A 23,267-nucleotide genomic window follows, 5' to 3' on the forward strand; every position below is an offset into this window, starting at 1 on the left:
AGTCACATAATCTCATCATGTTGCATACAAGTGGTGGGTTATTTTGTATTTTGAATGTAATTCTGTGCAAAAATACCCCCCTAACCCTAACCTCAGACTTTCAACAGTCTGATCAAACGAGTCTAAAAAGAGATGTTTAAAACCATGACTAATATTACTTCCAGTTTTTTTTCTCACACTGGTAATGGAAAGTCAAGTCATGTGAATAGCATTGTGGTGAAGTAGTACCTAGTGCAGAGTTACTCCGTTACTGTATAATTGCCATTTTGGCAACTATAATAAATCATCTATGTATTCTAAGCACACAGCAAATGTGCATACTGTGTGTGCACAGTACATCATTCCACTCTTTGGAAAGAATAGCCTTTTCACGCACGCTTTTCAACGGCTCCATCACATTCACATACAACCCAATGGAGGATTTAGCTTTTAAGGGCGGTAAGCAAGAACACTTTGTGTCTCACAGGAAACGGATAACAGCGACAGCATGTCTAAGATTTAAAAGTGTGAACTCACAGGGCAGAGATTCCAGTTCTTTAGTGTCCTCGTCCTTCTCGTTGTCTTTGTTTTCGTCCTCGCTGTCCTTCCTGAAGTCATTTGGAGACTGCAGCTCTTGCTCCTCGGTGTGAGCGTTCTGCTCATCCACCACTACAGCAGAGAAACACAACCATCTTACTCATGCACTTCTGCACGTGGACACATACAATAAGGTAGGGCTGGGTAATATTACATACATAATCATGATTTTGCAGGAGGTATAACATTAAGCAACATTGTGAACATCACAAATTTTTGAATGTACTTTTTTTTAAGCTTCCCAAAAATCGTGTCACGACTGTTTTCACGATCCCTTCTTGTCTTGTGAACTGCTCCAGCTCTGAAACAACTCTTTTTGTGACTGATATCAAGAATTACTCTTATATCACTTCACACTGACTTTAAAACAGAAATGCAACTAGAATTGCTAAATTCAATTAATTTCCATGAATCACTTGTAACTGCCCTTCGCAATGTATCAATTCAAAACTCTGATTTGTGAGATTCATCACTAGGAAATAACCTTGGATGTTCCCATATTCCTTAATCTTTTAGTAAAAAATAAGTTCTGAAGTAAATATGGACTTTTTTATCACTCAGTATTTTTATATTTAATTAAAATACATGAAAATGGCCTAATATCACTTACCTGTGTTAATTTAGTGAAAACTAATTGAAGAATTTGGCAAACAAACCATATTTTTCACATAAAAGTGTGCTGCATCTCACACATTTTACAATCTTCTTTTATATGTCTTTTTTAATTATATACAGGTCCTTCTCAAAAAATTAGCATATTGTGATAAAGTTCATTATTTCCCATAATGTAACGATAAAAATTAAACTTTCATATATTTTAGATTCATTGCACACCAACTGAAATATTTCAGGTCTTTTATTGTTTTAATACTGATGATTTTGGCATACAGCTCATGAAAACCCCAAATTCCTGTCTCAAAAAATTAGCATATCATGAAAAGGGTCTCTAAACGAGCTATTAACCTAATCATCTGAATCAACTAATTAACTCTAAACACCTGCAACAGATTCCTGAGGCTTTTAAAAACTCCCAGCCTGTTTCATTACTCAAAACCGCAATCATGGGTAAGACTGCCGACCTGACTGCTGTCCAGAAGGCCATCATTGACACCCTCAAGCAAGAGGGTAAGACAGAAAGAAATTTCTGAACAAATAGGCTGTTCCCAGAGTGCTGTATCAAGGCACCTCAGTGGGAAGTCTGTGGGAAGAAAAAAGTGTGGCAAAAAACGCTGCACAACGAGAAGAGGTGACCGGACCCTGAGGAAGATTGTGGAGAAGGACCGATTCCAGACCTTGGGGGACCTGCGGAAGCAGTGGACTGAGTCTGGAGTAGAAACATCCAGAGCCACCGTGCACAGGCGTGTGCAGGAATTGGGCTACAGGTGCCGCATTCCCCAGGTCAAGCCACTTTTGAACCAGAAACAGTGGCAGAAGCGCCTGACCTGGGCTACAGAGAAGCAGCACTGGACTGTTGCTCAGTTTTGCATGTCATTCGGAAATCAAGGTGCCAGAGTCTGGAGGAAGACTGGGGAGAAGGAAATGCCAAAATGCCTGAAGTCCAGTGTCAAGTACCCACAGTCAGTGATGGTCTGGGGTGCCATGTCAGCTGCTGGTGTTGGTGCACTGTGTTTTATCAAGGGCAGGGTCAATGCAGCTAGCTATCAGGAGATTTTGGAGCACTTCATGCTTCCATCTGCTGAAAAGCTTTATGGAGATGAAGATTTCATTTTTCAGCACGACCTGGCACCTGCTCACAGTGCCAAAACCACTGGTAAATGGTTTACTGACCATGGTATTACTGTGCTCAATTGGCCTGCCAGCTCTCCTGACCTGAACCCCATAGAGAATCTGTGAGATATTGTGAAGAGAAAGTTGAGAGACGCAAGACCCAACACTCTGGATGAGCTTAAGGCCGCTATCGAGGCATCCTGGGCCTCCATAACACCTCAGCAGTGCCACAGGCTGATTGCCTCCATGCCACGCCGCATTGAAGCAGTCATTTCTGCAAAAGGATTCCCGACCAAGTATTGACTATTGAGTGCATAACTGAACATAATTATTTGAAGGTTGACTTTTTTTTTTTTGTATTAAAAACACTTCTTTTATTGGTCGGATGAAATATGCTAATTTTTTGAGACAGGAATTTTGGGTTTTCATGAGCTGTATGCCAAAATCATCAGTATTAAAACAATAAAAGACCTGAAATATTTCAGTTGGTGTGCAATGAATCTAAAATATATGAAAGTTTAATTTTTATCATTACATTATGGAAAATAATGAACTTTATCACAATATGCTAATTTTTTTAGAAGGACCTGTATATGGTAACACTACATTAAGGTTTCATTAGTTAACTAGATTTGTTAACATTAACTAATAATAAACTGCACTTTTACTCTAATAAACTTTTACTGTACTTTTACAGCATTTATTAATCTTTGTTAATGGTAATGTCAACATTTACTAATACATTATTAAAATCAAAAGTTGTATTTGTTAACATTAGTTAATGCACTGTGAAGTAACATGAACAAACAATGAACAACTGTATTTTTATTAACTAAGATAGTATACAAATACAGTAACAAATGTATTGCTCATGATTAGTTCATGTTTTTAAAATTGCTATTGCAATTGTATAATGACCATGTATAATTATTTCTCAGTCTCTTCTATAGGCTAATGCGACCTATAATGCATTTGGTGACCTCCCCTTAAACTTGAGCAATAGCAGGAACTTGGCTCTCTTAAACCTGAATTGAATGTAAAAGGACTGGGAGGCCAAGAAAACTTTCGAAATATTATTATTATTATTCTTTGAGAAACTGGAAGAAGTCCAGGAGGTCACACTAAATACAGATTTTTGCTTTACTTTTATTTATTTTTTACATTTTGTGTACATATTTCCTGTATTTTCTGTTTGTATCTTAATAAAGAGACCACACACAAAAAAATGGATGGCCATTAAAACATTGCTAAACCAACAACGCTGGAGCTGGCCTAAGACTTTTGCACACTACTGCATATAAATTCCCCAGCCCTAGAGACTGAGTATTACAGAGAATGCTAAAAACTATTGATTTATTGACACACATATTGATCCCCCATTTAAATGAACAGAAATCCCTGAAGATCAAGAAAAACACACAGGTCCCATTCTAAAACCTTTAAATGTAAATGTGGCTAATTCGTTTGAATATAATCAATTCGTGTCATGTGATTACTCGCCTTAGGAGACGCCTATATTCAGAGCCTACATTCTGTAAGCAACAGATCAAGTGTTGCTTTTCTATTCAAAAGACAAGCAGGACAATCATACTTCTCTCCGCCTGCTCGATGATCTGTCTGAGTGCTTTCTTCAGGCTGTTGGCTCTCAGTACAAGCTGCTCGCGGGGTCTGAAGAGCTTATGGGCAGAGCCCTTCTCGGTCTCATTCTCCTTCAGCTCCGTTATAGACTCTTCACTCAGATCTTCCTCTTCATCCAGCTCTTCCTCCTCCACCTCCTCCTCCACGATGGGTGGTGTGGTGAGGGCTGAGGGCGTCATGGCCTGGGCCTCCAAATTCAGCGTCTGCAGGAGCGAGTCCAGCTTCTCGTTCAGAATCGTACATTGCTGAAAGAGAACAAAGGGATAAATATGTTTATACTGCATTTTCATTGTATTTCTGTTGAGTAATGACTTAGAAAGCTGTCAGAGGTCATGATGTGAAACATCACAGACTCACTTTGAGGGCCAGAGCATCAGCTTCCACAGTGCTGTCACTGCTTCTCTCGTAACACTTCCCAACTTTGGCCACAAATTCCTTCACCGTCTCACACAATACCCTGGAGGAGAAGAGAGAAGATGAGAGGAACTCTGCCTTTGTAGTAGCTTGTGTTTGTTCTGTTAGTAGTGGAATAGGAACCAGAGTGGAACTATATGTAATAGTATGGTGTGAGACTGACGACTCACTTTGATGAAGATATGACCACTGAGTGCTGATCTGAGTTCAGGATCTTTGTGAGATGAGCAGCCACTGAATCCTCATAAGCAGATATCTGTAACTAAAGCCACCTATACTCATCACACATCATATTCATATTCATAAATTGCAATAGCTGGGCGAGAGAGAGAAAAGTAACATTTCCGGAGAAATGAAAACTGTATGATAAAAAATATTTTTTAGCATTTTAATGTTTTTTTTTTTTTTTTTATGATTATTATATGAAAAATCTGTCAATAATCAGCAAGCCCAGAGAGTATCTACAGAATATTTTCTCATTTTCTGTACTGATTTTGAGGGGACAATCTGAGCAATTAAGGTGCGGTCCAATCAGAATTATTTTATTTTTTTTGTGGGCAAAAAAAAAAGGTGCAGCGATATATGAAACACCACTCACACAGAAGTTACTTTCAAATCAAACAGCTTTCTATTGGTCAACACTTATACTTAAGTGTATACTTAAGATATACTTCAGTATATTTGCTTGTACTAAAATGGAACTATTGCAAGTATACTTTAGGTGCACTTTAAATATCTTGCATAGACTGATATTATACAGAAATCATAATATCCTTACTAATAGTGATATTAAAACACATTTTAGGCTTAATATTAAGAAATGTAGATTGTGCAATAAAGAAGTAATATTCCAAATAAAGTTGAATTATAATATTTATATCAGTAAGTCTCAAGCGATATGTCAGTAAATTTGTTAATAGATTTGTAGTGTACTAAATACAGTATGAAATATGTGTATTTAAATCTATTTTGGTATAGGTTTTTTTTCATTAGGGCAGCGTGGGGAAATCTTTTGCCCTCGTGAAATTCCTGATCACTTGGACTCCAATGGTAATGACAGGATTTTGCCCGCGAAAATTTGCAGAACATCTGTAAATCTGACCGAATTAAATTATGCTGAATGGATTTTACACATAGTAAAAATTTGTTGCTGGTAGCTAAAAACGCATAATCAAATTAGCCAAAATATTTCATAAATGAGCATTCAAGGGATGCAGTAATTCTAAAAAAAATTGAATCTGGCGCTCCAATTCTGCTGAGATTATTAAATCTGAGAAACGTATTAAATCTCACAAATCTCAATTACAAATATTAGTAACAGTCTCTTAATTTTGATTAATAATAACGGCTTAAGGTTCAGTAAGTGATTTAGGTGTTAATTCGCTCCTACCAATTCAGTCGTTAAACCAATTCAAACAAATAACTTAAAAGTTTGAGACTGATTCGTGAGTCTTTTTAAAAAATAGAACCAGGTTATAAGAGCCATTTGTTTGCGAAGCAGACTGCAATGGATGTGCTGAATGTTTTCTTATGTTTACAGTGATTGTGATTGAAACACAACTGAAAGATGTGCTATCGTCTTTGTTATATTTTTGCGGCACCTAGTCTTAGATAAAGTGTAGCATGTGACACTGTGACATGTCAACAACCCATTTAATGGTGTTGAAGCAAATGTATGCATTGCAGTTAATGTGTTGCTAGTACCTGGCCATCCTCTGCCTCCTCAGGTGTGACGGGGCAGCTGTGTTTGGGAGGTATTTTAATCTCATACGTCATTATACTCCACCTGTGAACAGCAGCTGTAGATGTAGCCAACGACACAAATATTATACATGTGACATAGTTCTGGACACATGCTAGGGTGCGCTCTGTACCTGTCCAGCATCTTCGTGCTGGCTCTCTCCAGCTTCTCCAGTATCTGAGGGAGTTGCGTGTCATCATCGCACGACGGCCCCCAACCAAGCACCCGTGCCAGGTCATTCCCGGTGCCCAGCGGCAGAACGCCCAGCTGGCACTGCCAACATGAGACGGTTCATATCACTGAGCCAGTTCATTAAGAAATCCTCATAAACATCTGCTCAACACTCGTGTGCAAAGTCCTAACCTTACAGGGACAGCTTTACATGGTGTAGAAGAGTACTTTTTTTAATCACCTGTTTGTGAAGATTTAGTTTATCGATTTCAGACAGAACCCAACCAACGCTTCCATCTCCTCCACACACGAGGATTCGGAAATTGTCGAACTTTTGGAACAAGCGAAGGCTTTAAAAGAGAAAAGAGTGTTAAAATAGAGGTTTAAGTGAGAGAAGGTTTGGGTAGTTGACCTGAAATACATACATATTGGGTACTTGACGTCCTAAACCTATTTTAAACAGTGCTTTTATAATTCTTTTATAATCATGCCTGCGGTTATTTAAGACTACATGGAATATCTGTTCTTTTAAAAATTAATTCGTCCCACTGTAGGATCATTAAAATGAGCCAAAAGGTTAATAAAATGGATACAAATATAACACAAATGGTTATGGGACCTGAAAAATACACTGCATCATTTTAATATGAAATCTGGAAGTTGATTGTAAAAAAGTGCAAAAAGACTCATTATACGTCAACTATCCAAACACCAGCAAAACAAGCAAAAGCATTGATTTGCTTCTAAGACAATGATCAATAGTTCAATCTCCGCGACCTTTGGCATCCAAGTCTTACCCTAAATGAGGTCCACCGTTGACCAGGTCAAAGACCTGAGCGGGATTGAGCAGCTGTTTGAAACGACGCAGGAATTTTACCCCTTGGTTGTCTCCGCTTTTTGAGTTGACAAACACGAGGAGTGGACTAGCACATGATGGGGGACAGGTGGCCTTCCAGAAACCTGTCACAGGAAAAGAACGGAAAAGATTATAAACTTCTTAACTGTAATAGCTTTTATTTATATATGATTTATTTATTGAATTTTTCACAACACCAAAGACAAACAATCAATATAAAAAAATAATATAAGAACTAATAATATAAAAATATAAAAATAAAAAAAATAAAAATATAAAAACATTAATACAAAAACACCATCACAAAATCCCTCACAGTACTAACAGGTTTAGTATAGTATGTAATATATAACAGAGCTTTATGTCATAATACAGAAATAGGACAAGGTCAGCCTTAACTAGGTCCAGCAAGTAAAGTTGAGTAACCTCAAAACTTAGAAAATAATGTGTGCTGCTAACGATAATATCAGTTGAAAACTGAAAAACCACTGAAAGTGCAGGGTTGGGTGGTCAGTCAGTCAATTGAGACTCCGTCCAGTTGCAGAGATTTAACATGCTCAAAAAAGGGTAACCAAATTCTTGAAAATTTAATCATGGAACCACGAAGGCAGTGTTTAATTTTTTCCAATTTAACAAAAAATAAGGCATCTTTTATCCACCGAGTATGAGAAGGGACTCGAGGACCCTTCCAGTTCATCAAAATGCAACGTCTCGCTAGCAGCGTAAGAAAAGCTACCAACTCTGCGAAATGAGACGGCAATGAGTAATTAGGAGGTAAAACTCCAAACAAGCCGATTAGCGGAGAGGGATGGATATTGACTGAAGTAATAGCGGAAAGTGAGTCAAAAACCGACTCCCAGAAAAGAGATAAAGAGTTAGATTAGCCGGTTCTACATGACACTTGTCGCAGCTTGGATCAATGTCAGGGAACATACGGGCTAATTTACTTTTAGACCAATGTACCTTGTGGACCACTTTACACTGTAAAACCCCGTGGCGAGCACAAACAGATGACGTGTGAACACGTTTCAAAATCGAATGCCATGTATCTGTCTCTATCTCTATATTAAGATCCCTAGCCCAGGTAGTCCGCAGACTGTCAGAATCCAAAGAGCAACATGTGAAAAAGGTATTATAAATCGTAGAGATGGCCCCTTTTTGATAAGGATTGATATTTGATATGGTATCGACAATGGTGGAGGGAGGGATCAAGGGGAACCCCGGAAAATGCTTACGGACAAAGTCACGGACTTGCAAGTATCTGAAAAAGTGGAACCTTGGTAAGTCAAAAACTTGAGTCAATTGTTCAAAAGAAGCGAATGTTCCGTCAATGTAAAGATGTTTAATGGAAATGATCCCATGGTCCAACCAGGCCGCAAAAGCCTTATCAATGAGAGAGGGAGGAAAGAGGGGGTTAGAATGTACAGGGCATAGAAGAGGTGTTGACTGTAAAGTAAAATGCCGCCTGAGTTGACGCCAGATCTTAAGACAATTTTTAACTATAACATTACTGGAGAAGGTTAAAGGTGATAACGAGAGAGGAAGACACAAAAGAGACGTAAGCGAAGTGCTGCCACAAGCAGCCTCCTCGACCCTTAACCAGGGTGGAGGCTGACCGCTGGAACAGCACCAGATTAACATATTACGAACATTTGCAGCCCAGTAATAAAACAAGAAGTTAGGTAGTGCTAAACCCCCCAGCTCCTTAGTTTTTTGTAAAATGCCTTTCTGTATTCTTGGAGTTTTTCCATTCCAAATAAATTGAGAAATAGTGCAATCTAAAGAGTGAAAGAAACGTTTTGGAATAAAAACCGGTATGCATTGAAAAAGATACAGAAATTTAGGCAGTACATTCATTTTTATACAATTTATCCTACCCGCAAGAGAAAGAGGCAATAGAGACCAACGATGAAGATCTTTGGTCAATCGATCCAACAGAGGAGAGAAATTACAGTTAAACAGGTCAGAGTAGTTCTTAGTTACGCAGATGCCCAAATAGTTGAATTGATTTAATGATGTCTTAAATGGCAATTTTGAAAGAGGGTAAGCTATAGCTGCTGAATTTATAGGCAAGAGTTCACTCTTATGAAGATTCAGTTTATACCCCGAAACCTGCCCAAATACCTTCAGTAGATCTAAAACGTGGGGTATAGATCTGTCTGGCTCAGAGACGAAAAGTAAAAGGTCGTCAGCATATAAAGACAGTTTGTGCACAGCGCCCCCTCTTATAATGCCCATCATTTGACTAGATCTAAGGGCCACTGCCAATGGTTCAATAGCGATGGCGAACAATAAGGGGGAAAGGGGACAGCCCTGCCGAGTACCACGTCCAAGGGGAAAATAATCTGAGTAATCATTGTTTGTGCGGACACGGGCCAAAGGAGAAGCATAAAGAAGTTTGATCCAAGAGATAAATTTACAGCCAAATCCAAACTTTTTTAATGTATGGAACAAATAAGGCCACTCCACACGATCAAATGCCTTCTCTGCATCCATCGAAATAACCAACTCAGGGGTGGTAGAAGTTGAGGGAGAGTACAATATGTCAAATAGACGCCTGACATTGTGAAAAGAGTGCCTTCCCTTGACAAACCCTGTTTGGTCTGTAGAAATGATTGAAGGCAAAACAGCCTCTAGACGCCTTGCCAGCATTTTAGCTAATATTTTAACATCCGCACATAATAAAGAAATAGGGCGATAGTTACTACAGAGAAGGGGATCCTTGCCTTTCTTCAATAAAAGTGAAATGGTGGCCTGTCTTAAAGTAGGAGGGAGTATGCCGCATTGTAAAGATTCGTTAAACATATTTAGCAGTAGTGGGGAAAGTTTATCTGTAAATGCTTTAAAAAATTCAATAGGAAAACCATCAGGCCCCGGACATTTCCCATTCTGCATGGAGTGTAACGCATCTTTAATTTCATCTACCGTAAAAAGCTCATCCATCCTAGAAGATGTCTCAGGGTCAATGGAAGGAATGTTTAAGGGCCTAAGGAAACTATCCAACTGAGCCTCATCAGATGAACACTCAGAAGTGTATAACAAAGCATAAAAATTCCTGAATTGGTCATTAATAGTTTGAGGGTTAATAGTTGTGCCATTGACGGTATTAATTTTTAAGATATGTTGAGCCGAGGCAGATTGTCGAATTTGGTGAGCCAATATTTTGCCTGGCTTATCACCAGATTCATAATAGCTGTGACGAGACTTAAGTAATGCTTCTATTGCGCCGTCGGAAGCCAATATATCAAATTCAGACTTTTTAGTAAGCAATTCTTTTATAAGTTCGGGTTCAGGTGCATCCTCGCATCTGGACTGCAGGTCAGCCAATTCCCTAGAGATAGAGATACTCCTTTCAACAGTGTTTTTTTTCCGAAAGGCAGAGAAAGAAATGATCTCTCCACGTAAATAAGCTTTGCATGCCTCCCAAATTGTTGACGCTGACACGTCTGAATTAACATTAGTGGAAATGAAAAGATCAATGCGACCATCAATGTTTTTTATGAAATCCGGGTCAGTAAGAAGAAACGAGTTAAAACGCCATGGGGATCGCGTGAAGGACACACCAGGAAATGAGATATCAACTATGATAGTAGCGTGATCTGAAATAACTATAGGACTGTAGAAACAATTGTTAACAGAAGAGAGCAGCTTGTTGTCAATGAGAAAGAGGTCAATTCGAGTAAAAGTACCATGTACAGGAGAAAAAAAAAGAAAACTGCTTATCACTGGGATTGAAGAAGCGCCATACATCCGAGACAGCATACTGCTCCATAAACAGTTGAACAACTTTAGATGATTTAGATGGAGAGATGTGCTTAGTGGATGAGCGATCGAGTGATGGGTCCAGACAGCAATTAAAGTCTCCACCGAGAATAAGGTGACTAGACACTATATCATGTAATAGCTTTTACAAAATGTAGATACCCTGTTTTGGCCAAATGCTAAAGCAGCATTATTTTAAAGGAGGTAAAGAATGCACTGCAACAAACCAAGATGGCAGATGAAGCGAGCAAAAAAGTTGATTATAAATAAACATAAATCATTTATTATTGGAATAAAGTATTTTAAAAAATAGTTTAGTCTAATTAGACTATTTTACTCAGTGTTTATGTATGATATGTGTTGTAACACTTAAAGGTGCAGTAAGCAATTTCTGAAAAACGCTGTTGAAAATAGGGATGCACCGAATCCAGATTTGTGGGGTTCGGCCGAATACCGAATCCACTGGTTAAGATTCTGCCGAATCCGAAACCAAATACCGAATCCTACTCTCATCCTCAGTCCATTAACACAGTAAACACATTAATGAGGTAAACAAAGTGGATTTTTCATTTTATTTTATTACTGTAAATAATAAACACTACTTTTACTTTTATAACTGTAAAAAAAAGAAAAAGAATAAGCAACATTATGCATTTTAACAGCGGCGATGTTGTGTAGCCTATTTAGAGTCCTTGCCACCATGAGACAAATCGGCATTGCAAATTGAACATGTAGCTCGACTTGAATTGCCTTCTTTCACTGAAAGTACTGCCAAACAACACTTTTTCTGCTCACGAGTTCCATTTTCACTTTCTCACAGCCTACTGCATTCGAACGGTCCACCTACTGTAACGGGTGGAAATAAGGTGTGGCCCCTTTAAGAACTGCGCGCCGTATGTGTCGTGCGCCTCGAACACATGCCCATGTATGCGGGTTATTTCTGTTTGATGCTCATTTTTACCTTATTTTGTTAAGTAACGCTGTGGACGGTAGAACGTGTGACAGACAGTTACACAAGTTCGATTGTGGAATAAAGTGCGAGTTGTGAGATGCCAATCGCCTCCGTGAGTAAGTCTGGCCTCTGCAATAACTTTAGCTGTGAGCTATCCCTATTTTTCTTCCTGACACAACGCGTTACACTACAGGCTTGTTCGACTTGAACCGGCGCTGCACAGACAGATAAGTTTATGACATCAAAGTCCCGCGAGAGCAATTCAAAAGCATAAGGAGCCGTCTGCTCTCTATTCGTTCACGCGGTACTTTGATGTCATTCACTGATCGGTGACTTCGACGTAGCGCGCGTAGTGCAAGCCTAGGGTTCGGTTCGGTGGAAAAAAATTCTGAGGTTCGGCAGAAACCGAACCCCGTTAAAATTCCCAATATTCGGCCGAATCCGAATCCGAATCCTGGATTCGGTGCATCCCTAGTTGAAAATGTAAATATTACCAAAGAGGTCAGAGGAATATAATTGAAAAAAGACGGTTACAGTGAGGCAAGGGGTAGGACCCGCGTTAATATTGGAATAGCTTAAGCTGGGATAGCGCTGGAGAGATGTTGGAGTGGGAAGGCCTGAAAACGGATGCAGAGGTTGTGTTGTTTCTGCTCGATACGTGAGCAACATTGGTTTTGCTGGTTCACAGATCCAAGATATGCTGTTGTAATATAAGCTATAATAACGGGACAGTCTGATGCGGATGCTGTTAGTCATTGCCTGTGTTGCATAGCATAGTTTGTGCTTTTTGGGGGAGGAGCAATGAAGGAAGGGGTATGTTTGTTTGGGTGTCGATTTCAAATATCAACTGTGTTTCTCAGAAATCACTTACTGCACCTTTCAGAGCATCACATTGTTACCTTAGCAAAGGAAACGGCAACCGAAAATATCGGATTTGGTTTTTGGCTAAATGAAGGCTTTAATTTTGGTGTCTTTTGTGTTTTTGTGCATCATTATTTATTTCACCTATTGTAAAATTACAACAAATGCTTAGTTGTATTGCATTATTAGCTTAGCAACATGCTAACGCCCAACACTGTCGTGAGTCTTGTTTTTGCATGTTTAGCTTATACAGCATGTGTTTGTGTGTTCCCTGGCAATCTTTAATAGTGCCATGCTAACAAATTAAACTACAGGAACTAAATGCCAGAACTTGCATGCTAAAAAAAGATAACACCGAGATTTTTGTTGACTCAGTGTTGCTTAGGAACAGTTTTCTTCATGCCTGGACAAGCATGAATCACAGAGAAAGAAGTGGAAATAATTTTGTGCTGCAGCACAAGGAAAAGCAAACCATCAGCCTAGTCCGTTTTCGCTGGAAAAGATGTGTACCAAAGCGTGTAAATAATCCAGCACTTTGATTTCTTTGTCTTCATTAGAGCCGGGCATGAGGAGCTGTCACCAAACATCCTGGCAGTCGGTGTGATCACGTGCACGCATGCGGCATGTGCAGTAAACAGTCTCTGAACATGCCAGTAGCTGTGAGCAATAACCCACTTTATGAGTTTATGAGCTTCGCCATATGCATCTTTTAGATTTTTACATTCCTGTCTCTCCATTGCAACCGTCTGAGGAATTGTTTGCATGTGCACATGCAAGCACAGTGCATTCACCTCTGTGTACCTGTATGCATCAGTGTGTATTGCATTGTGTTTGCGTACATGGATCTAAGCATGCATGAGTGTTAGTAATGCTGACAGTTGCCCTCGAGCGTGGGTTTGCGTTTTCTCCGTGTGGCTGCGAGCGGACATTGGCGCGTGGGTGGACGTCTGTCAGTAGACCCCTTTGAGTCTAACAGAAGCCTTGCCTCTCTTTTCCCTCGCTCTCTCTCTCTCTCCTGGAGGCAGGCTGAGGCAAATTGAGTCACGAAGCTCAAGCACGTGCCAAAGGCAGCCCTGAGCGAATTAAGATGCAGCTCTCCTCGCCACCTAGCACTGAGGCGGGGGATTCCTTACACGTGACGGACTCTCCTACTTTCCCATCACATCCTTATGCTTTCTGTATCCCTGTCTACTGCTTTAGCATTTTAACAGTCTTCAATCTGTCCATCCTGCCACCATTCTCTTCTTCAATTTTTAACAGCCAATTAACAGGAGCCACAAAGCGATCAGACGAAACTTCACAGCCATTGATTTTCTTACATTTCTGTCTGGCCCCAACTAATCTCTATATCCGATATGTGCTCCGCCAATTAAAGACAGAGGAGCTTTGAGGTTCTGATCAATAGTGAATGTCCTCAGTTCTCACAATATTTGACTTCACACATGGCAAAACGGAAAACCACCACTGCAGAATCAATGGCTGTGTCCGAAACCAAGCTGTCCAACAACTTAAAACCTGTTCACACCAAGAACGTTAACTTTAGTGATAACTAGTGTTGTCAAAAGTACTGGTACTTGATGGGTGCATTTACATGCAAGTTACAACAAGTTACAGGTTTTTGCCGACTTATTGCAGTGTGCATGTCTGACATTTCCCTCCAGTTTCTCAGATAGGGCTTAAGCCTAGTCCCAGACTAAAATGCATGTTTAAGCTGTTTTAACTGAAAGCAACTTCCTCTGACATACACTATATTGCCAAAAGTATTGGGACACCCCTCCAAATATTGAATTCAGGTGTTCAAATCACTTCCATGGCCACAGTTGTATAAAATTAAGCACCTAGGCATGTAGACTGCTTCTACAAACATTTGTGATGGAATGGGTCGCTCTCAGGAGCCTGGTACCGGGATAGGTTGCCACCTGTGCAATAAGTCCATTCGTGAAATTTCCTCACTACTAAATATTCCACAATCAACTGTTGGTAAATGGTTTTAAAACAAAGTGGAAGCAATTGGGAACAACAGCAACTCAGCCAGGAAGTGGTAGGTCACGTTACATCACAGGGTCGCCAACTTTCTGCAGAGTCAATAGCTACAGACCTCCATGGGCTTCCATGGCCGAGCAGCTGTATCCAAGCCTTACATCACCAAGTGCAATGCAAAGCGTCGGATTCAGTGGTGTAAAGCACGCCGCCAATGGACTCTAGAGCAGTGGAGACGTGTTCTCTAGAGTGGCGAATCACGCTTCTCTGTCTGGTAATCCAATGGACGAGTCTGGATTTGGTGGTTGCCAGGAGAACGGTACTTGCCTGACTGCATTGTCCCAAGTGTAAAGTTTGGTGGAGGGGGGATTATGGTGTGGGGTTGTTTTTCAGGGGTTGGGCTTGGCCCCTTAGTTCCAGTGAAAGGAACTCTTAATGCTTCAGCATACCAAGACATTTTGGACAATTTCATGCTCCCAACTTTGTGGGAACAGTTTCCTTCCTGTTCCAACATGACTGCGCACCAGTGCACAAAGCAAGGACCATACAGATATGGATGAGTGAGTTTGGTTTGGAGGAACTTGACTGGCCTGCACAGAGTCCTAACCTCAACCCGATAGAACATCTTTGGGATGAATTAGAGCGGAGACAGCCAGCCAGGCCTTCTCGTCCAACGTCAGTGCCTGACCTCACAAATGCGCTTCTAGAAGAATAGTCTTCTAATTCCCATAAACACACTCCTAAACCTTGTGGAAAGCCTTCCCAGAAGAGTTGAAGCTGTTATAGCTGCAAAGGGTGGACCAACTCCATATTAAACCCTACGGATTAAGAATGGGATGTAATTAAAGTTCATGTGCATGTAAAGGCAGATGTCCCAAAACTTTTGGCAATATAGTGTATCTTAAAAGATGTCCATGTCATTGTTTTGTCTCAAGATCACACCAGTAATGTGTTTTTCTAAGGCACGTTTATAAAATATACTTAAATGTCCTAATTGAACTAAAACCTAATCCTGGCTTAATCTAAGCCCTGTTTGTGAAACCAGGCTTTAGTGTCCTTACTGTTTATTTAAGTTTACCCAGACAGAGCGAGCATTCGTGGTAGGGGAGGAGGAAATGTCTTGCAAAACTCATAAAATCAATGAATCAATGGCTGTGTTTGAAAACCAAGCTGCCCAATCACATATATGACAAGCCTGGTCACACCTAGAAAGATAACTATAGCAATGACTAGTGTCAAAAGTACTAGTACTTCGGTCAGTTCCAAAAAAAAAAAAAATTAAACAAGAGCTTCTGAAGTACAGGTAGTACAGAGGGTCACCCGGCAAGGAGTCACATTTGAAAATACTTTGGATTTAAAGCAGATGAAGGGAACATTACTGATAACCAAAAATAAAATAAAAAACATTTTGGCAAACTGTGTAATCAAATTTTTGTGATGAAAGGAGGAAATATATCAAACGTCTTAAAGCACCTTAAAGACAGACACCCGTTCAAGCAGGTGAGTTTCAATTTACAGGTATGTTAGGGGTTGCATTATTAATGTTGTAGCATATTTCAGTTTGCGTACTTAACACTTAGCATATGCGCGGATAACGTTAATTCAGTCCAGTGTCCTTATTAACCATTTAATACGTTTTACTGGGGTAAAATAAATGGGAGGACATGATGGGTTTTTACTAATTTTGGTACCATGACAATACTAGTGATAACTATATATTATCCTCCACACCATTTTACAATAACATTCTGTTTATTTTAAGTGCTTTCGTCATCTGCTGCTCTAAATGCTTGAGCTATTTATAGTCGAAGTGGATTCTGATTAGCTGTCAGAATGTTTTATCGTTCACCAACAGGAAAAAAATGCAGCCACTGTATAATAAAAATAGAAATGTAGTTTTGTTTTGGTAGAGGAGCCATTAAAGCTCTTTTGTTGATGGCACAATATTGCAAGCAAAGAACACTATGACCCCTTAAAAAATTGACCAGAAGGCGGCATCTCAGATGACAGGATGTTTCACAAAAACTGAATTCACATGTTTCTACCCATACAACCTGAGAAAGCAGAATATTTCAGCTTTTGGACACAGTCATTTAGCTTTTTTCAAACCTTCAAGATATTGAGCATGAAGTGGCTCTAAATAGCATTCATATAGGTGTCAATAAAAGGCAATGTGCAATTTCCTGGAAATCAGTGGCATATGCTCTGAGACAGGCTGACTGAGCAAATAGGCAAGGTATGAATCCTCAGCAGCAGGATAATAATGCAGAAAGAGATAGAGAGAGCCGGGTATGGGAGAGTGCGTTTGTTTGCTCTCATCTTGAATTTTCCAAGCACATGGTCCACCAGAGGCGGATGTTTACATGCGTCGGGAAGAGATGCTCTGAGGGAAAGTGACTTTCCACACCGCCCTGACACATGCCGGGGAGATGGAAAGAAAAATAAAGGAACAAAGTGTCTCTCAGGAAAGGAAAAAAACATCCTATCTGTATGATCAAATCTGAAGATGTCAGAGGTGTAATGAAAAAGATATTGCTCTTCATGCAGCCTGGGAATTAGCAAAGCTAATGAGCTCCATCTATAGCAGCCCTCCACCTGAGCTCCTCCCACCACTTCACTCACACACACACACACACGGTTTCATGTTTTATGGGGACATTCCATATACATAATGAATTTTCATGCTGTAACTGTATATTCTATCCCCTACACCTAAACCTACCCATCACAGAAAACTTGGTGCATTTTTACATTTTCAAAAAACATCACTATGATTTATAAGCTATTTTCCCCTCATGTGGACCAAAAAATGTCCCCACAAGGCCAAGGAATTTTGGATATTGCCATCTTAGTAGGGACATTTTGTCCCCATAACATAGGGTTAACCAGGACCACACACACACACACACACACACTGATTCATAATCATACACTAAATCCAGAGTGGGATCATGTATAAGAACGCAATCAGGCAACCATCCATTTTTTGTGACATTGACCTTTTGAAATAAGAGGTTTTTATGTACTATGAAAATATTGAAAACTTCATAACTCAAAACTTCCACCCTAGTCCAAAAAATTATTTACGAAAAAAATAAATAGATACACACTTAAAAAAACAAAAACAAAACAAAAAAACATAAGTGGAGAGAACAACCTGTTTTTAATTTGTTTTTAATTAATTAATGAATTAATTAATTTTATTTTACAGTTTATTTTACTAAGATTATAACCTCCAAAAAGTAAAGCAAAATAATAATAATAATAATAAATACATTTAAAAAAGATTTTTTTAAACATGAATAAACCATTTTAATCATTATCAATCAAATAAAGTATACCTACTGTATAAATAATATTATTTAAATTAATACATTAAATGATTATTTATCAATATTTATGTGTATACACTCTTGAACTGGCTCTTGTGAAGAGTAAAGTCTTACCGTCTGAGTCAATGCTGTTGAGGGCGGTAGGGGGGATGATGGACACTTTGCACTGGCCGAGGGGACATTTGCGGGGGTAGATATCCATGCATGCCGTGTGCACCTGTCCAATCAGACAGCTTTTACAGTTCAAAAGCTCTCTGTAGTAAGTTATAAAGCATTCTGGGATATGTAGTTCTTACCATGGCTTTGCACCACAAACAACGCCAGTCCTGCAAGCGCAGCACGCTGCCACACGTTTTGTCACAAACGGCACACTTGGCACTGACGGGCAGGTTGCCTTCCAGCCATTGATGTGGCATCGCAATCTATAGGAAAAAAATGTATTTAAAATGTACACCGCCAGACTTACAGTGCTTAGCATAAGTGAATTCACCCATGCTAAAGTTGACTAAAAAGAGGAATAAAAAATCATCTTTTGGAAATTCATCTTAATGCCTTAATTAAAAAAATGAGGAAAAATCCAACCTTTAAGGACACCAATTTTCTTTCTTTCTAACTTTTAAAGTTCCCTTGACCTTTGGACTTAAAATAGCCCCACATCATCACATACTGTGTACTCTTTACCATACCTAGAGATTGGCATGGGGTACTTTCCATAAGATCATCTCTCAATGCAAATCAAACCAGCTATTAGGCTAACTGAAATAAAACCATGCCAATCTCTACAGCTAGGTATGGTGAAGGGTATGTGATGATGCGGGGCTATTTTAAGTCCAAAGGCCAAGGGAACTTCATCAGGATACATAGTATCCTGGATCCATGAAATAACTGGCCTTTAAAAATAAAAATCTGCCTGGCTCTTTGGGAATTTAACAGGTGTCCTGACTTATGCCCCCTGTATTTTAAGGAAGAACATTTATTTATTTACGATGCATTATTCATTCACAAAAAAAATTGGTGCCCTTAAAGGTTGGATTTTTCCTAATTTTTTTAATTAAGGCATTAAGATCAATTTCCAAAAGATGATTTTTTATTCCTCTTTTTAGTCAACTTTAGCATGGGTGTATTCACTTATGCTAGGCACTGTATATACCTGACTTTTTTCTGTTCACTTAAAGGTTATTCATTAGCTCACTGAACCACAGGCTTTACGAGACTCACCCCGTCCTCATCCTCAATGATGTCCTTCCCGATAGAGGCCAACGTTGTCCATTTGCAGTTGTTGGTGGCCCTGACTGCGCATCTTTTGTGGGCCTTGAATTTACACACTGCAAGAGAGAAATACCACTTATACGTCTGGCCAGCAGTAACCTTGAGATGCTTATATGACAATCAAGGTTTTATCATTTCAGCAGAAAGAAATATGAGGTAATAAAAGATGCCAGGAAAAGCACAATAAACAGTGCTCAACTGAGGAGAACATTGAATAAGTATTTGAAAAACCAAATGCTAAAAACTAATATATTTATGCCAATCAAGCATTTTAACAATGGAGGCGACGCCGAAGTTGGCAAGTAATGCAATCTGTGTATAGCCGAACACCGTGTAACACCGGTCTTATTGACTACCGCAGCAAGCCTAATTCATAGCCTACTGTACACTATGTATGCATGATCCTCTAAACTGTTTCACCTGTGGGTAGCTTACGTTAAATACTCTAAATAAGCCAGTTACATTATTTGTGCAGCATTGGCAATAACATCTTTTTCATGAACATTTTCAGGTCTATAACATAACAAAGCAATCTAGAAATCTACATTTCTAATCTCTATTAGCATTGTTTACTGTGGGAATCTTTCTTAAGTAGGGAAACACAATAGACCGTTTGTCTTTGTCTTGAACAGATATTTTGTTATCTGTCATCAGAAAGCACTTTGAATTGTGCATCGATTTCTTCTATATTCTGGAAACTTAACCTAACCACGCTGGCGCTGTACTGTCCTCACCAGCGGTGTGGGTGAGGTCCAATAAGCTAATGGCTTCCAGTTCTTTGTTGATTTCCTCTATTAAATTGCATTGCAGATCTAATCAAGTTAGCACTGTTCATCTGGTCGTTTCCAGAAGTAGAATTAAGTGGCTGATTGATTGGCTGGCTGGCTTCGTACTCCATAATGTAACGCTCTGGCACATTACCGTGGCCACCTCCATTCCTACGAACTTAAAATGTACACTCAGCTGTTTCCTGACACAGATGCTGCAATCCGTGCAGATGTCTCTACAAGTAGCGGAGAATACACGTCCTGCGCATTAAGGATCCGGATTGTTCTGTACAAACAGGGCTGACTGGCGCCCAGAGTCCAAGATTCAGACCCTGAAAAAGCCTCAAATCCAGTTAAATCAGCCCATCTCAGTGTCTGAGTGCATTACGCCTCCATATGCTGCCGGGACTTCTAATGTCCTGTAGGATTTACACAGATTTGTGATGACATGGCTAATCACACCAGAGCAGAGATGCATTTAGCCCAGCCAAGCCCTGCCAGCAGGGACGCCACAGTCACTACAGAAAGTGTTTCCTCCCTGGAGTATTCCAGAATTGGAGTGGATATGAGCTGAACGGCGCTGTTTACTGGAAAGGAAGCCGAACATTCGCGGTATGTCCGACACTGGGAATTTCCACTTTCTGCAATGCCATCTCTCAATAATAAATGAGGAGACACGTCTAATGCGCCGAGACAAGAGCGCACACGTCCTCTTCAGAGATTCATAACGCTAATCAGAGAGCGCTTCATCTCGCTTGGGCTCCGCACTCATCTTGTAATCAGAGCTGGTCTTACCTCAGACCATTTCACATGGCTCTGAAAACAAATCTCCAATAACTGACTCTAATGTCATTTTCGGGGCTGTTAGCAAACCATTTACAGACAATTCAGTAATGCTGAGTGAACGTAAGACTGTTTACGATGCGCTGCTAATGGACAGGAAGTCTCTGTCAAATTAGAGAGTGAGAAATATTGAGTTTGCCTCTTTTGTTGGGGCCCATGTCTCACATCAATCTTTATTGATTGGCTGCTGTAGGAAATCAAAGTGAAATATGAGCAGCAATGATAGTTCTACTCTTCAGGTCTCTCAACTTGGAAAGAACCCTGGTAAAAAGACAGGTGTAAACTTACATTAATTCCCATTCTGGTCAGAACTTGGTGGGAAAGATGGTCAAGCCTTGTTGGGACACCAGCACATCAAATCAAATGCTGCTAACCTGCTGACCAGTAAACTCTGGTCTTTGTAATCCTGCTTCAAATTTAATGTCCAGTGCTATATGTCGGGCCTCCCTGATTGAGTTTGTAGTACTTCAGACTAAAATAGCGTCTGATTCCAAGACCATATTTCCATGGGCTTGGTCTTCTCATGGACTCTGAACATTTGGACTCTGTCTTGATTCAGACTTGACCCTCTGCTAGACTCGGACTTGACCCTTTTCTGGGCTTGAATCAGACTCAACCCTTTTCAGGTCTTCGTCTTGATTCGGACTTGACCCTCTTCAGGTCTGACCCTTGACCCTCACTGTCTTGAATCAGAATAAAAACTTTTCTGGTCTCAGGCTTGACTAAGTCTTGACACTTTTCTGGTCTGGGCCTTGTCTCGGTCTTGACCATCTTCAGATCTAGGTATTGACTTGGACTCGACCCTCTTCTGGTCTCTGTCTTAACTCAGACACAACCCTCTTTTGGTCTCATTCTTGACTCAGACTCGACCTTCTTCTATTCCGGACTCAGACTTGAATGAAATGGTCTTGGCTACAACACCGCAAATGGAAACCAAGGGCTAGACATTTAATTGTACAAACTTGTGTTGATTTTACAAGAATATAAAGATCATCATATCTTTGAACCAATGAACTACACTTTGGAATTCAATAAGCTGTTTAAGAAGTAATTAAGTAATGTTTCAGTAATGATCTGTGCTTACAACTATATATATACAACAATCGTCCATGATTTTTGCTGTCTTCAAGTCATATTGGAATGATCACAATTTTTATTGTGAATGTTGACTATACAACTTAATTTTTTGGATGGATACAGTATTGCGTACTGTACTATTAATAAAAATTAGAGATTAAGCAAAAAATTCTACCCATTTAGCCAGTTCATAAAGCAACTACATTTCCCATTATTCTCTGCAGCAGTGTGAGAATGATAAATACATAAATCATCAACACACCTAAAGCATCATTTGCTCTTCATTTTTAAGCATTAACGCTAAAAAGTTTCCTTTATTTTTGAATAACCCAAAAAGACAGTAAGAAGAGTGTGTATGTGAAGTTTTAGCTCAAAATACCCCACAGATATTTTTTATAGCATGTTAAAACTGTCACTTTTTGAGGGTGAGCAAAAACACGCCGTTTTATGTGTGTCCCCTTAAATGCAAATGAGCTGCTGCTTCCGGCAAAGAGGGCGGAGCTACAACAACTTGTGTCCTTAGCATCTTCAATTACCTCACACAGACATGCACTGAACATTTCACAAACTTTTAGCCTTTTATGTTCAAACCGGAGTCGGACAAAGTAGAAGAGACAACATTTGTTGAAGTCCTTAAAAAGTAATTTCTGTAAAAGAAAATATCTCCATTGCTTTGAACTTTGAGTGTTGTCACTTTGCAGATGTTGTTTATGCTCAAACAGCAACATTACACACTAACTAAAGTTAAAAAAGTGAAATCATAATCAACCACCACTTTAACAAACGCATAGGCTATTGTTTCTGACCAAACTCACATTTCTGCAAGTAGGAACTTCTTAAAAGCAGAATATATTTACAATCCAACATGGCCTTATTAGGTTTTATAAAATGATTACTACTTAATAAAAATTAGGAAATATTTAAACATTATTTTATTAAGCGAAGTGCCAATTACAAGGGATAACTGTTACTGTATTGTGCACTTTAGCACAGCTAGAGTTCTGTATCGACCAATCAGCATCCAGGACCAGAATTATCTCTTTTATAAATAATGTTGATTGTTCACTTAATAGTCCACTCTAACGCCATTGTCAGTTAACAGCCAAAACAAAAGCAATTTCCATATGAACAGAAACAGCTCTCAGGCCTGAAGATAGTAATGAGAGGTTTGTTGAAAGAAATGAGATCATCTTTCTATAGCAACACATACAGTAATTAATACTCAGGACAGGACTGAGTCTGCTTGCTGGAAACGCAAGCGCGTGACAACAGCACTGGAAAGTGCTCCTTAATTATCGCT

General features: G+C 39.5%; 1 protein-coding gene across 5 annotated transcripts in view; it reads right to left on the bottom strand.

The window, feature by feature from the left end:
- Positions 1-444: 444 nt before the first annotated feature.
- dgkh (diacylglycerol kinase, eta) overlaps positions 445-23,267 on the bottom strand; it is a 103,885-nt gene continuing 81,062 nt past the window's right edge. For 3 of the 5 annotated variants that reach the window (XM_056252178.1, XM_056252181.1, XM_056252177.1), the window contains 11 exons: positions 19,230-19,336; positions 18,308-18,433; positions 18,126-18,228; positions 7,066-7,228; positions 6,510-6,618; positions 6,231-6,370; positions 6,061-6,142; positions 4,527-4,618; positions 4,300-4,399; positions 3,896-4,187; positions 445-648 (listed from right to left, as the gene is read on the bottom strand). In XM_056252178.1, coding sequence (XP_056108153.1) covers positions 461-648; positions 3,896-4,187; positions 4,300-4,399; positions 4,527-4,618; positions 6,061-6,142; positions 6,231-6,370; positions 6,510-6,618; positions 7,066-7,228; positions 18,126-18,228; positions 18,308-18,433; positions 19,230-19,336 — 1,502 coding nt within the window. In that variant the 3' untranslated portion in view covers positions 445-460. The remainder of the gene's footprint in view (positions 649-3,895; positions 4,188-4,299; positions 4,400-4,526; positions 4,619-6,060; positions 6,143-6,230; positions 6,371-6,509; positions 6,619-7,065; positions 7,229-18,125; positions 18,229-18,307; positions 18,434-19,229; positions 19,337-23,267) is intronic. The other 2 variants (XM_056252180.1, XM_056252182.1) reach the window with 1 other exon arrangement.

This window comes from Rhinichthys klamathensis, unplaced genomic scaffold (assembly GCF_029890125.1).
Source record: "Rhinichthys klamathensis goyatoka isolate OS25496 unplaced genomic scaffold, OSU_Roscu_1.1 h1tg000093l_1, whole genome shotgun sequence".
Classification (NCBI taxonomy): domain Eukaryota; kingdom Metazoa; phylum Chordata; class Actinopteri; order Cypriniformes; family Leuciscidae; genus Rhinichthys; species Rhinichthys klamathensis.